The sequence below is a fragment of the Aegilops tauschii genome, chromosome 7 (assembly GCF_002575655.3).
Source record: "Aegilops tauschii subsp. strangulata cultivar AL8/78 chromosome 7, Aet v6.0, whole genome shotgun sequence".
In the NCBI taxonomy this organism is placed as follows: Eukaryota; Viridiplantae; Streptophyta; class Magnoliopsida; order Poales; family Poaceae; genus Aegilops; species Aegilops tauschii.
The window spans coordinates 37,699,922-37,713,067 of NC_053041.3; the positions used below are offsets into that span (position 1 = coordinate 37,699,922).

General features: G+C 46.3%; 1 protein-coding gene across 1 annotated transcript; it reads left to right on the plus strand.

The window, feature by feature from the left end:
* The first annotated feature begins 1,767 nt into the window (after positions 1-1,767).
* LOC123494688 (uncharacterized) lies at positions 1,768-4,959 on the plus strand. Its single transcript, XM_045230730.2, has 5 exons — positions 1,768-2,143; positions 3,824-4,063; positions 4,162-4,225; positions 4,321-4,450; positions 4,553-4,959. The coding sequence occupies exons 1-5, from the start codon at positions 1,897-1,899 to the stop codon at positions 4,730-4,732; spliced, it is 861 nt and encodes a 286-aa protein (XP_045086665.1). The 5' UTR covers positions 1,768-1,896; the 3' UTR covers positions 4,733-4,959.
* Positions 4,960-13,146: the final 8,187 nt, after the last annotated feature.

Consider the following 13,146-nt stretch of genomic DNA (forward strand, 5'->3'; position numbering starts at 1 on the left):
TTAGCCTGTCCTTTTGCCTCAAAAGGATTGGGCTACCTTGCTGCACTTTTGTTACTATTACCGGTACTTGGTCGTTACAAATTATCTTGCTATCAAACTACTCTGCTACTTACAATTTCAACACCTGCAGACATTATCTGACTGAAAACTACTTGTCATTTCCTTCTGCTTCTTGTTGGGTTCGACACTCTTACTTATCGAAAAGAGCTACAATTGATCCCCTATACTTGTGGGTCATCAGTACGCCGGCCTAGCGAAGATGGCGTTGTAGCCGCTGTGGAAAGGGTTGACCTTGAATTGGAGTGACTCGATGCGAAAGTTGTCCTCATCACCGAAGACGATCTCGAGCTCAATCCGCCCCAGAGGGCGGACTGGACGTCCTGGTACGCAGCCGTGGAAGCCTGCATCCAACCTTTGCAGGCCGAATAGGGAGACTCCCATCTTGCTCAAAGTGTCGGCGAAGATTGCTCGAGGTTGAGACCACTTCCCCCTGTCCATAAGGACACGTGGGAGGCGGCGGCCCCTGACGATTGGATCTACCATCAAGGCATGTTTGCTTGGGTGAGCAATGTTTTCGGTGAGATCGTTGATGCTGAACGTCACCGTCTCCTCAGACCAAGGAGGGGCTCGCTGGTTGCTTTCTCCGCCGCATAGATCGCACGGTGTGTGAGCTTATGATTTTCGGTGTGTTTTGGTCGCCGGAAAGATCATGTTTACCGTGGACTCATGGGAGGGCTTGTAGGTCGAGGAAGTCCCGGCCCTCTCCCTCTGTGCGTTGATCCGTGCATATCTTCTCGCGATGCGATATGAGTCGAGGAAGACCGTCTTCGGTCTCTCGCTGCTCACTAAAAAGCGAACTCGATCGCCCCGAAGTGCATGTAAGGCAGAGGAGAAACATCGAAAAGCCGCCCTAAGCCGTCAACAACCAGCTCAAAAGCTCGCAGCGGCGACGGTCTTTGGTATCGTCCACGCTAGGAGCTGCGGCGGCGGCCGGGTGGACGGCCGAATCCAGCAGAGCAGGGCTCGGGCTCGGCAAGCAAGGATTAGAGGGAGGGTCAGCGGTGGGGCGGTGCTCCGATGGCGAGCATGCCGGTGGGAGCAGCCCCAGTGGTCGAGTGTGCTGCGGTGGACGTGCTGCCCACGACATGCTCGATAAAATGCATCGGTCAAGTGTCCTTGGAGTCTACTGTCGGGTGGGCCCTTTGATAACTCAACGATCCAGCAAACGCGTTTGATTTTGATGCCACTTCAGCATTGACAGCGGGTCCAACATGTCATATTTTGCATTAAACGGCTCTTAGTCGAGCGTTTAGTGCTTTTAGCAAACTTTTATAAAAACTGTGGTCTTTCGCATTGCGCGACGTAGTAATGATGGTTTTCGGCAATTTACTCCTACAAAAGCGAAAATTGAAGCCAGCAAACAAAAGCAAGCCAAACGGCCAAACCAGAAGTTTGGCACGAAGCGACGAAGTGCGACACGCCCAAAGCGTCGGGGTGCGCGTCGCACCTCGCACCACCCCCGTCCGTCCCCTTCCCTCCAGCCTCCACCGTCCCGAATGTTCCACCACCTCCACCGACGGCAGGCACCCCCACGAGCCCCGGCAAAAGACCGTTCGGTCCCTCCCGTTCCAGACATGCCAAGCCACGCACCTCCCGGGTCTCGATGAGAACCCATGGGCAGTTCAGTCCATCCTTACTCCCATCAAAACCTCCCAAACCCGACCGGCGCCCCTTCCCCTCTTCCTCCTCCCCTTCCTTCCGCCCGAAGTCTCCATCTAAAACCTTCGCGTCGTCCCGCCTCCACTTTTGCCATTTTCCCTCGCACAATCCCCGCCCCCGTCAAACCCTAGTTCCCCCGCCGAGCACAACGCGCTCGGCGGCGCCCTCTCAGATCCAATGGGGGCGGTGCCGTCGACGCCGAGGCTGGGCGAGGCGGGCTCCGCGTCGCCGGGGGAGGCGCCGTCGACGCCGAGGCTGCGCGAGGCGGGCTCCGCATCGCTGGGGGCGGCGGAGCAGATGTTCGCCGCGCTCGTCGGCGACAAGGCCTACCCGATCTCCTCCGAGTTCTGGAGGCAGCTGCTCGAGCTGCCCCTCACCCTGCAGGGGCTGCGGGACCGCGTGCTGCAGGCCTGCCACCCCTTCGGTAAGGACCGACGGCTCGAGATCCACGCCACGCCTCCCCCCTGCGGTAGCTCTGATCGTTTCCGTTTCCCCCCGTTCTCGCTGTTGCTTCAGGTGGTGATTACTTTCTGTTTTGTGGGGGTTGATCTGCGGGGGCAATGCGGATCATGTGATTTATGCGTGCGCGGCTGTGGGTCTCTCGCACGGTTATGTGCTGCGTTGAGGTGAGATGGCAGGGTTGATGTGGCATTTCGGGCGCTTTTGCCGCGTTTATTGTGTCTTTAGGGGCGTTGATTTCTGTCTGACTGCGACCTGCATTGGTGCTTAGAATGGGAATTTAGGTGGCGAGCTTAGTAGATTGGAAGGAAACAAGGCATGCATTTGCCCGACCGAGTTTACTGTGTGATCAAGGATGACTGAGCTTAGTGCGTTGCAATATATGAAACTTTTGTAATTTTAATTTATACCATGAGTGTTCCCGGGCCTACTTTAATTTAGTGCTTGGGTACTTTGTTGAACAAGAGAGAAACCCACATTAACCTTTTCAGTAAGAAAGGCAAATTATGGATTCTTGTCCTGAAATTCTTTATGGTGGGTGACAATGCAAATAGATGATTTGGCTAATTGTAGTTAGGGCGAAGGATTTAAGTGCTTGTTATAGTGTAGTGAACATTGCAATAATCTGTTGGTTCCAGAGTTTAACTCTCTGGTGAAGCATCAATGCGTAAACTAGGGGCTTGAGACCTGCATTTGCGATTCATGTTGCCAGCAGTGAGGGACTTCATTGGTGAATTGGCCTGTGTGATGGAATCGATGATTTTTTTGAACTTAGTCTGGTTTGTAGTAAACAAGATAGAATATTATTAGGTAGTTAAAGAGCAATGCTACACCTAAGAAGAGCCTACGGGACTTCTAAGAAAAAAGCTGATGTGTTGTGATTTTATTGGATGTCACGGGCCCCACAGCTGGAATTCAGTTGGGGGGGGGGGGGGGGGGGTGGGGGGAGTTATGAGATTATGAAGGAATCACTTATGTACGTGGGCCTTTGTCAACATCTGCCCATAGGTTATTTTTGGTAGTTAAATGTGTATATTATGACTCACATTTTTGTCCATCTGCTGTTTGTTGTGTTCAGAATGTTAAAATGGAAGGTAGGCATATCCTATGGATGCTTGAGTTGTATGTTTAACTACCTGTTAGTATGGTATGCCTACCTTCCACTTAACACTTTTATGTACATTGATATGGATAGAAGTGCAACATGTTAGATATTTTCTGGGAAGCTGAAAGGGGAAAGGCGTGTCATACCACAATCACCAACCCAATCTTTCTAAGTAGTTTCATGTTATCGGAGCCACTTGCATGATATAAATATTTTGATATTTTTAGGGCGTGAATGTTCGCTGCCCCTTTGCACAGTGTGGTGTGCTCGGCACGTGCGATCAGGCCCCACACGGCTGAGTGCATGGCTGTGATGTGAATGACGCAAAGTGATGCGGGCATATCACGCGGTATGGCGCGCATCACGCCATGCCGTCGCGCTATAGTTCATCCCTAAATATTTTACTTGATTATATCAATTGTTAAGTGTTAACCTTATGGTTCCAATGCTTTGACAGAATTTGTATTATTAGTTCCTGTACTTAAATCATAATTGTCTTTGGCTCATTGGTCTGACAGTCTGGGTTATGTGTATGTGCAGCACAAAACAACTACCATACGACGCATCTTGCAAAGATCTTGATCCATTTGGTTTGGTGTTTGCAAGAGTGCACATCGGCTTCTTCTGTATCTTCTAGCGTCTATAGAAAGGCTATTAATGCTGCCTACATCTCATCCATATTTCTCAAGCTCATTACTGAGAACGCCAAGGCAGATAATTGGCAAGAGCTATGCCTTGACACGAACAAAGATGAAAAGGGGCTGGAAAATTTTCCTTCTGGTAAATGATAATTAAAATTCCAAATGCTCTACAATTGTTTGTTGTATGTCTGATATAGTAAACTCTAATGATATTTCATATTTCCATGCTCCTCCTAGACCAAAGTGTGGAGTATTTTCTGATGAAAGGGGTGCCGAACTACATTGGTAGTGTAGATATAAGGTATCTTGATGGATGGTGTATATCTATCTAGTTTTTCATTTTTAGAATTCTTATTTGCCATTTGAATTCCACTGCTTTAATATCTCTATATGCAGTCCGGAGTCATGCTACCTACATCAGGAGCTTCTAAACTTGATGCTAGTCCTTTTGTCGACTCAGTTATGTTCTGGACCATCTCCAGAACCAAAAGATGTGCATCCTTTCATTGATGCGGCTATGCTTCAGGTAAAAATGGAATCTGCTGATGCATTATGCATGATGATTTATTTACAGATATTATTGAGCTAAATTGGGGATGTGTTCCTTTGCCACATCTGTCTTCTGCAGGATGCTTCCATAGTAGCTTCCGTTGTTCAAAAGTTGCTACTTAATTTTGTAAGACGGCCACAAATTCCTTCAAATGGTTCACACCCTGTTTTCTCTGATGATGGTGGGCCTGGTGTTATGCAACGAGTTGGTTCAGCAGCTGGTAATGCGGGTTATATTTTCCACAGGACATGCTTATAGTTTATGTATCCTCACGATTGACGTCATGTGAATGCAACTCACTCACGTGATATCAATACTCTGAACATTTTCATCTTATGGATAATTTTTTGCTCATAATGTATTGACTTATTTGGTAGTAATCATATCTGAGATTTATGTTATAATAGATGATGCTAGGCCATTTTACACCTTTATTGTTGTTGGAAATATGCCCTAGAGGCAATAATAAAATGGTTATTATTGTATTTTCTTGTTCATGATAATTGTCTATTGTTCATGCTATAATTGTATTAACTGGAAACCGTAATACATGTGTGAATACATAGACCACAACATGTCCCTAGTAAGCCTCTAGTTGACTAGCTCGTTGATCAATAGATGGTTATAGTTTCCTGACCATGGACATTGGATGTCATTGATAACGGGATCACATCATTAGGAGAATGATGTGATGGACAAGACCCAATCCTAAGCATAGCACAAGATCGTGTAGTTCGTTTGCTAAGAGCTTTTCTAATGTCAGGTATCATTTCCTTAGACCATGAGATTGTGCAACTCCCGGATACCGTAGGAATGCTTTGGGTGTACCAAACGTCACAACGTAACTGGGTGGCTATAAAGGTACACTACAGGTATCTCCGAAAGTGTCTGTTGGGTTGGTACGAATCGAGACTGGGATTTGTCACTCCGTATGACGGAGAGGTATCTCTGGGCCCACTCGGTAATGCATCATCGTAATGAGCTCAATGTGACTAAGTAGTTAGTCACGGGATCATGCATTACGGAACGAGTAAAGAGACTTGCCGGTAACGAGATTGAACGAGGTATTGGGATACCGACGATCGAATCTCGGGCAAGTAACATACCGATAGACAAAGAGAATTGTATACGGGATTGATTGAATCCCCGACATCGTGGTTCATCCGATGAGATCATCGTGGAACATGTGGGAGCCAATATGGGTATCCAGATCCCGCTATTGGTTATTGGCCGGAGAGGTGTCTCGGTCATGTCTGCATGGTTCCCGAACCCGTAGGGTCTACACACTTAAGGTTCGGTGACGCTAGAGTTGTTATGGGAAATAGTATGTGGTTACCAAAGGTTGTTCGGAGTCCCGGATGAGATCCCGGACATCACGAGGAGTTCCGGAATGGTCCGGCGGTGAAGATCGATATATTGGACGAAGGGTATTAGAGTCCGGAAGTGTTCCGGGGGTACCAGGCTATGGCCAGCATGACCGAAAGGTGTTTCGGGAGCCCCGGCAAGTGTTGGAGGGCCTCATGGGCCAAAGGGGAAGGGGCAAACCAGCCCACTAAGGGGTGGTGCGCCCCCCACACCCTTTCCCACGTTACTTGGGGAGGTGGGGCGCCTCCACCTGGCTTGGGAGGCAAGCCTCCACCTGCTTGTCTTGGGGGGCAAGTCTCCCTAGGATTTTCCCTAGGGAGATCCAATCTGCTTGGCCGCCGCCCCCTAGGGGAAACCCTGGGGCGCCTCCCCCTCTCCCCTTGCCCCTATATATAGTGGAGGGGTGGGAGGGCAGCCGCACCTCTTCCCTGGCACAGCCCTCCCTCCTCATACACCTCCTCCTTCTCCTCCGTAGTGCTTAGCGAAGCCCTGCCGGAGAACCACGAGCTCCATTGCCACCATGCCGTCGTGCTGCTGGAGTTCTCCCTCAACTTCTCCTCTCCCCTTGTTGCATCAAGAAGGAGGAGACGTCCCCGGGCTGTACGTGTGTTGAACGCGGAGGCGCCGTCCGTTCGGCGCTAGATCGGATCTTCCGCGATTTGAACCGCCGCGAGTACGACTCCATCAACAGCGTTCTTGTAACGCTTCCGCTTAGCGATCTTCAAGGGTATGAAGATGCACTCCCTCTCTCTCGTTGCTAGCATCTCCTAGATTGGTCTTGGTGACACGTAGGAAAATTTTGAATTATTGCTACGTTCCCCAACAGTGGCATCATGAGCTAGGTGTATGCGTAGATTCTATGCACGAGTAGAACACAAAGTAGTTGTGGGCGATGATTTGTTCAACTTGCTTGCCGTTACTAGTCTTATCTTGATTCGGCGGCATTGTGGGATGAAGCGGCCCGGACCGACCTTACACGTACTCTTACGTGAGACAGGTTCCACCGACTGACATGCACTTGATGCATAAGGTGGCTAGCGGGTGTCTGTCTCTCCCACTTTAGTCGGATCGGATTCGATGAAGAGGGTCCTTATGAAGGGTAAATAGCAATTGGCATATCACCGTTGTGGCTTTTGCGTAGGTAAGGAACGTTCTTGCTAGAAACCCATAGCAGCCACGTAAAACATGCAACAACAATTAGAGGACGTCTAACTTGTTTTTGCAGGGTATGCTATGTGATGTGATATGGCCAAAAGGATGTGATGAATTATATATGTGATGTATGAGATTGATCATGGTCTTGTAATAGGAATCACGACTTGCATGTCGATGAGTATGACAACCGGCAGGAGCCATAGGAGTTGTCTTAATTTATTGTATGACCTGCGTGTCAATGAAAACGCCATGTAATTACTTTACTTTATTGCTAACCGTTAGCCATAGTAGTAGAAGTAATAGTTGGCGAGACAACTTCATGAAGACACGATGATGGAGATCATGGTGTCATGCCGGTGACGAAGGTGATCATGCCGCGCCTCGAAGATGAAGATCAAAGGCGCAAGATGATATTGGCCATATCATGTCACTTTATGATTTGCATGTGATGTTTGTCATGTTTACATCTTATTTGCTTAGAACGACGGTAGCATAAATAAGATGATCCCTCACTAAAATTTCAAGAGACGTGTTTCCCCTAACTGTGCACCGTTGCGAAGGTTCGTTGTTTTGAAGCACCACGTGATGATCGGGTGTGATAGATTCTAACGTTCGCATACAACGGGTGTAAGCCAGATTTACACATGCGAAACACTTAGGTTGACTTGACGAGCCTAGCATGTACAGACATGGCCTCGGAACACAAGAGACCGAAAGGTCGAACATGAGTCGTATAGTAGATACGATCAACATGGAGATGTTCACCGATGATGACTAGTCCGTCTCACATGATGATCGGACATGGCCTAGTTGACTCAGATCATGTATCACTTAGATGACTAGAGGGATGTCTATCTGAGTGGGAGTTCATTAAATAATTAGATGAACTTAATTATCATGAACATAGTCAAAAGGTTTTTGCAAATTATGTCGTAGCTTACGCTTTAGTTCTACTGTTTAAGATATGTTCCTAGAGAAAATTTAGTTGAAAGTTGATAGTAGCAATTATGCGGACTGGGTCCGTAAACTGAGGATTGTCCTCATTGCTGCACAGAAGGCTTATGTCCTTAATGCACCGCTCGGTGTGCTGAACCTCGAGCGTCGTTTGTGGATGTTGCGAACATCTGACATACACGTTTTGATGACTACGTGATAGTTCAGTGCGTAATGTTGAATGGTTTAGAATTGAGGCACCGAAGACATTTTGAAACGTCGCGGAACATATGAGATGTTCCAAGAGCTGAAATTGGGATTTTAGGCTCGTGCCCACGTCAAGAGGTATGAGACCTCTGACAAGTTTCTTAAGCCGGCAAACTAAGGGAGAAAAGTTCAATCGTTGAGCATGTGCTCAGATTGTCTGAGTACTACAATCGCTTGAATCAAGTGGGAGTTAATCTTCCAGATGAGATAGTGATGGTTCTCCATAGTCACTGCCACCAAGCTACTGGAGCTTCGTGATGAACTATAACATATCAGGGATAGACATGATGATCCTTGAGCAACTCGCGATGTTTGACACAGCGAAAGTAGAAATCAAGTAGGAGCATCAATTGTTGATGGTTAGTAAAACCACTAGTTTCAAGAAGGGCAAGGGAAAGAAGGGATACTTCACGAAACGGCAAATCAGTTGCTCCTCTAGTGAAGAAACCCAAGGTTGAACCCAAACCCGAGACTAAGTGCTTCTGTAATGAGGGGAACGGTCACTGAAGCAGAACTACCCTAGATATTTGGTAGATGAGAAGGTAGGCAAGGTCGACAGAAGTATATTGGATATACATTATATTGATGTGTACTTTACTAGTACTCCTAGTAGCACCAGGGTATTAGATACCGGTTCGGTTGCTAAGTGTTGGTAACTCGAAATAAAAGGCTACGGAATAAACGGAGACTAGCTAAAGGTGAGATGACGATATGTGTTGGAAGTTTTTCCAAGGTTGATGTGATCAAGCATCGCATGCTCCCTCTACCATCGAGATTGGTGTTAAACCTAAATAATTGTTATTTGGTGTTTGCGTTGAGCATAGACATGATTGGATTATGTTTATCACAAATACGGTTATTCATTTATGGAGAATAATGGTTACTCTGTCTATTTGAATAATACCTTCAATGGTCTTGCACCTAAAATGAATGGTTTATTGAATCTCGATCGTAGTGATACACATGTTCATGCCAAAAGATATAAGATAGTAATGATAGTACCACATACTTGTGGCACTGCCACTTGAGTCATATTGGTATAAAACGCATGAAGAAGCTCCATGTTGATGGATCTTTGGACTCACTCGTTTTTGAAAAGATTGAGACATGCGAACCATGTCTATTAGTATATATGCATGAAGAAAGTCCATACAGATGGATCGTTTGGACTCACTTGATTTTGAATCACTTGAGACATGCAAATCATACCACATGGGCAAGATGACTGAAAGGCCTCGTTTTCAGTAAGATGGAACAAGAAAGCAACTTGTTGGAAGTAATGCATTTTGATGTGTGCAGTCCAATGAGTGCTGAGGCATGCAGTGGATATCGTAATGTTCTTGCTTCACAGATGATTTGAGTAGATGCTGAGTATATTTACTTGATGAAACACAAGTCTGAATTATTGAAAGGTTCAAGTAATTTCAGAGTGAAGTTGAAGATCGTCGTGACATGAGGATAAAATGTCTGTGATATGATCATAGAGATGAATATCTGAGTTACGAGTTTGGCACACAATTAAGAAATTGTGGAAATTGTTTCACGACTAATACCGCCTGGAACACCATAGTGTGATGGTGTGTCCGAACATCATAACTGCACCCTATTGGATATGGTGCATACCATGATGTCTCTTATCGAATTACACTATCGTTTATGGGTTAGGCATTAGAGACAACCGCATTCACTTTAAATAGGGCACCACGCAATTCCGTTGAGATGACACCATATGAACTATGGTTTAGAGAAACCTAAGCTGTCGTTTCTTAAAAGTTTGGGGCTGCGACGCTTATGTGAAAAAGTTTCAGGCTGATAAGCTCGAACCCAAAGCGGATAAATGCATATTCATAGAATACCCAAAACAGTTGGGTATACCTCCTATTTCAGATCTGGAAGCAAAAGTGATTGTTTCTAGAAACGGGTCCTTTCTCGAGGAAAATTTTCTCTCGAAAGAATTGAGTGGGAGGATGGTGGAGACTTGATGAGGTTATTGAACCGTCACTTCAACTAGTGTGTAGCAGGGCACAAGAAGTTGTTCTTGTGGCACCTACACCAATTGAAGTGGAAGCTTATGACAGCGATCATGAAACTTCGGATCAAGTCACTACCAAACCTCGTAGGACGACAAGGATGCGTACTACCTCAGAGTGGTACGTAATCCTGTCTTGGAAGTCATGTTGCTAGACAACAATGAACCTACGAGCTATGGAGAAACAATGGTGGGCCGAGATTCCGACGAATGGCTCGAGGCCATAACATCCGAGAGAGGATCCATGTATAAAACAAAGTATAGATTTTGGAAGAACTACTTGATGGTCGTAAGGCTGTTGGGTGCAGATGGATTTTAAAAGGAAGACGGACAATGATGGTAAGTGTCACCATTAAGAAAGCTCGACTTGTCGTTAAGATGTTTTCCGACAAGTTTAAGGAGTTGACTACGATGAGATTTTCTCACTCGTAGCGATGCTAAGAGTCTGTTGGAATTATATTAGCAGTTACTGCATTATTTATGAAATCTTGCAGATAGGATGTCAAAAAACATTGTTTCCTCGACGATTTTCTTGAGGAAAGGTTGTATGTGATACAACCAGAAGGTTTTGTCAATCCTGAAAGATGCTAACAAGTATGCAAAGCTCCAGCAATCCTTCTAAGGACCGGAGTAAGCATCTCGGAGTTGGAATGTACGCTTTGATGAGATGATCAAAGATTTTGGGTTTATACAAAGTTTATGAGAAACTTGTATTTCCAAAGAAGTGAGTGGGAGCACTATAGAATTTTTGATGAGTATATGTTGTTAACATATTGTTGATCAGAAATGATGTAGAATTTCTGGAAAACCTGGATTAAGCTACTTGAACATTGAGCATCAAGATCTATAAGGATAGATCAAAAACGCTTAATAATACTTTCAAATGGATACATACCGTGACAAGATTTTGAAGGAGTTCAAAATAGATCAGCAAAGAAGGAGTTCTTGGCTGTGTTACAAGGTGTGAGTATTGAGTAAGACTCAAGACCTGACCACGGCAGAAGAGAGAGAAAGGACGAAGGTCGTCCCCTATGCTTAAGACGTAGGCTCTACAGTATGCTATGCTGTGTACCGCACCTGAAGTGTGCCTTGCCATGAGTTAGTCAAGGGGTACAATAGTGATCCAGGAATGGATCACATGACAGCGGTCGAACTTATCCTTAGTAACTAGTGGACTAAGGAATTTTCTCAATTATGGAGGTGGTAAAAGAGTTCGTCGTAAAGGGTTACGTCGATGCAAATTTTGACACTAATCCGGATGACTCTGAGTAGTAAACCGGATTCGTATAGTAGAGCACTTATTTGGAATAGCTCCAAGTAGCGCGTGGTAGCTGTATCTACAAGATGACATAGAGATTTGTAAAGCACACACGGATCTGAAAGGTTCAGACCCGTTGACTAATAACCTCTCTCACAAGCGAGATATGAACAAACCCCATGGGTGTTGGATCCATTACAATCACATAGTGATGTGAACTAGATTATTGACTCTAGTGCAAGTGGGAGGCTGTTGGAAATATGCCCTAGAGGCAATAATAAAATGGTTATTATTGTATTTCCTTGTTGATGATAATTGTATATTGTTCATGCTATAATTGTATTAACTGGAAACCGTAATACATGTGTGAATACATAGACCACAACATGTCCCTAGTAAGCCTCTAGTTGACTAGCTCGTTGATCAATAGATGGTTATGGTTTCCTGACCATGGACATTGGATGTCATTGATAACGGGACCACATCATTAGGAGAATGATGTGATGGACAAGACCCAATCCTAAGCATAGCACAAGATCGTGTAGTTCGTTTGCTAAGAGCTTTTCTAATGTCAGGTATCATTTCCTTAGACCATGAGATTGTGCAACTCCCGGATACCGTAGGAATGCTTTGGGTGTACCAAACGTCACAACGTAACTGGGTGGCTATAAAGGTACACTACAGGTATCTCCGAAAGTGTCTGTTGGGTTGGTACGAATCGAGACTGGGATTTGTCATTCCGTATGACGGAGAGGTATCTCTGGGCTCACTCGGTAATGCATCATCATAATGAGCTCAATGTGACTAAGTAGTTAGTCACGGGATCATGCATTACGGAACGAGTAAAGAGACTTGCCGGTAACAAGATTGAACGAGGTATTGGGATACCGACGATCGAATCTCGGGCAAGTAACATACCGATAGACAAAGAGAATTGTATACGGGATTGATTGAATCCCCGACATCGTGGTTCATCCGATGAGATCATCGTGGAACATGTGGGAGCCAATATGGGTATCTAGATCCCGCTATTGGTTATTGGCCGGAGAGGTGTCTCGATCATGTCTGCATGGTTCCCGAACCCGTAGGGTCTACACACTTAAGGTTCGGTGACACTAGAGTTGTTATGGGAAATAGTATGTGGTTACCGAAGGTTGTTCGGAGTCCCGGATGAGATCCCGGACATCACGAGGAGTTCCGGAATGGTCCGGCGGTGAAGATCGATATATTGGACGAAGGGTATTAGAGTCCGGAAGTGTTCCGGGGGTATCAGGCTATGGCCAGCATGACCGAAAGGTGTTTCGGGAGCCCCGGCAAGTGTTGGAGAGCCTCATGGGCCAAAGGGGAAGGGGCAAACCAGCCCACTAAGGGGTGGTGCGCCCCCCACACCCTTTCCCACGTTACTTGGGGAGGTGGGGCGCCTCCACCTGCCTTGGGAGGCAAGCCTCCACCTGCTTGTCTTGGGGGGCAAGTCTCCCTAGGATTTTCCCTAGGGAGATCCAATCTGCTTGGCCGCCGCCCCCTAGGGGAAACCCTAGGGCGCCTCCCCCTCTCCCCTTGCCCCTATATATAGTGGAGGGGTGGGAGGGCAGCCGCACCTCTTCCCTGGCGCAGCCCTCCCTCCTCATACACCTCCTCCTTCTCCTCCGTAGTGCTTAGCGAAGC

What these genes read in the sequence shown, in the direction of transcription:
- LOC123494688 (XM_045230730.2), top strand. Translation starts at nt 1,897, where the DNA reads ATGGGGGCGGTGCCGTCGACGCCGAGGCTGGGCGAGGCGGGCTCCGCG. An exon ending in GCTGGAAAATTTTCCTTCTG is followed by an intron (nt 4,064 to 4,161) that starts GTAAATGATAAT and finishes TGCTCCTCCTAG; the next exon opens with ACCAAAGTGTGGAGTATTTT. An exon ending in TTGATGCGGCTATGCTTCAG is followed by an intron (nt 4,451 to 4,552) that starts GTAAAAATGGAA and finishes TGTCTTCTGCAG; the next exon opens with GATGCTTCCATAGTAGCTTC.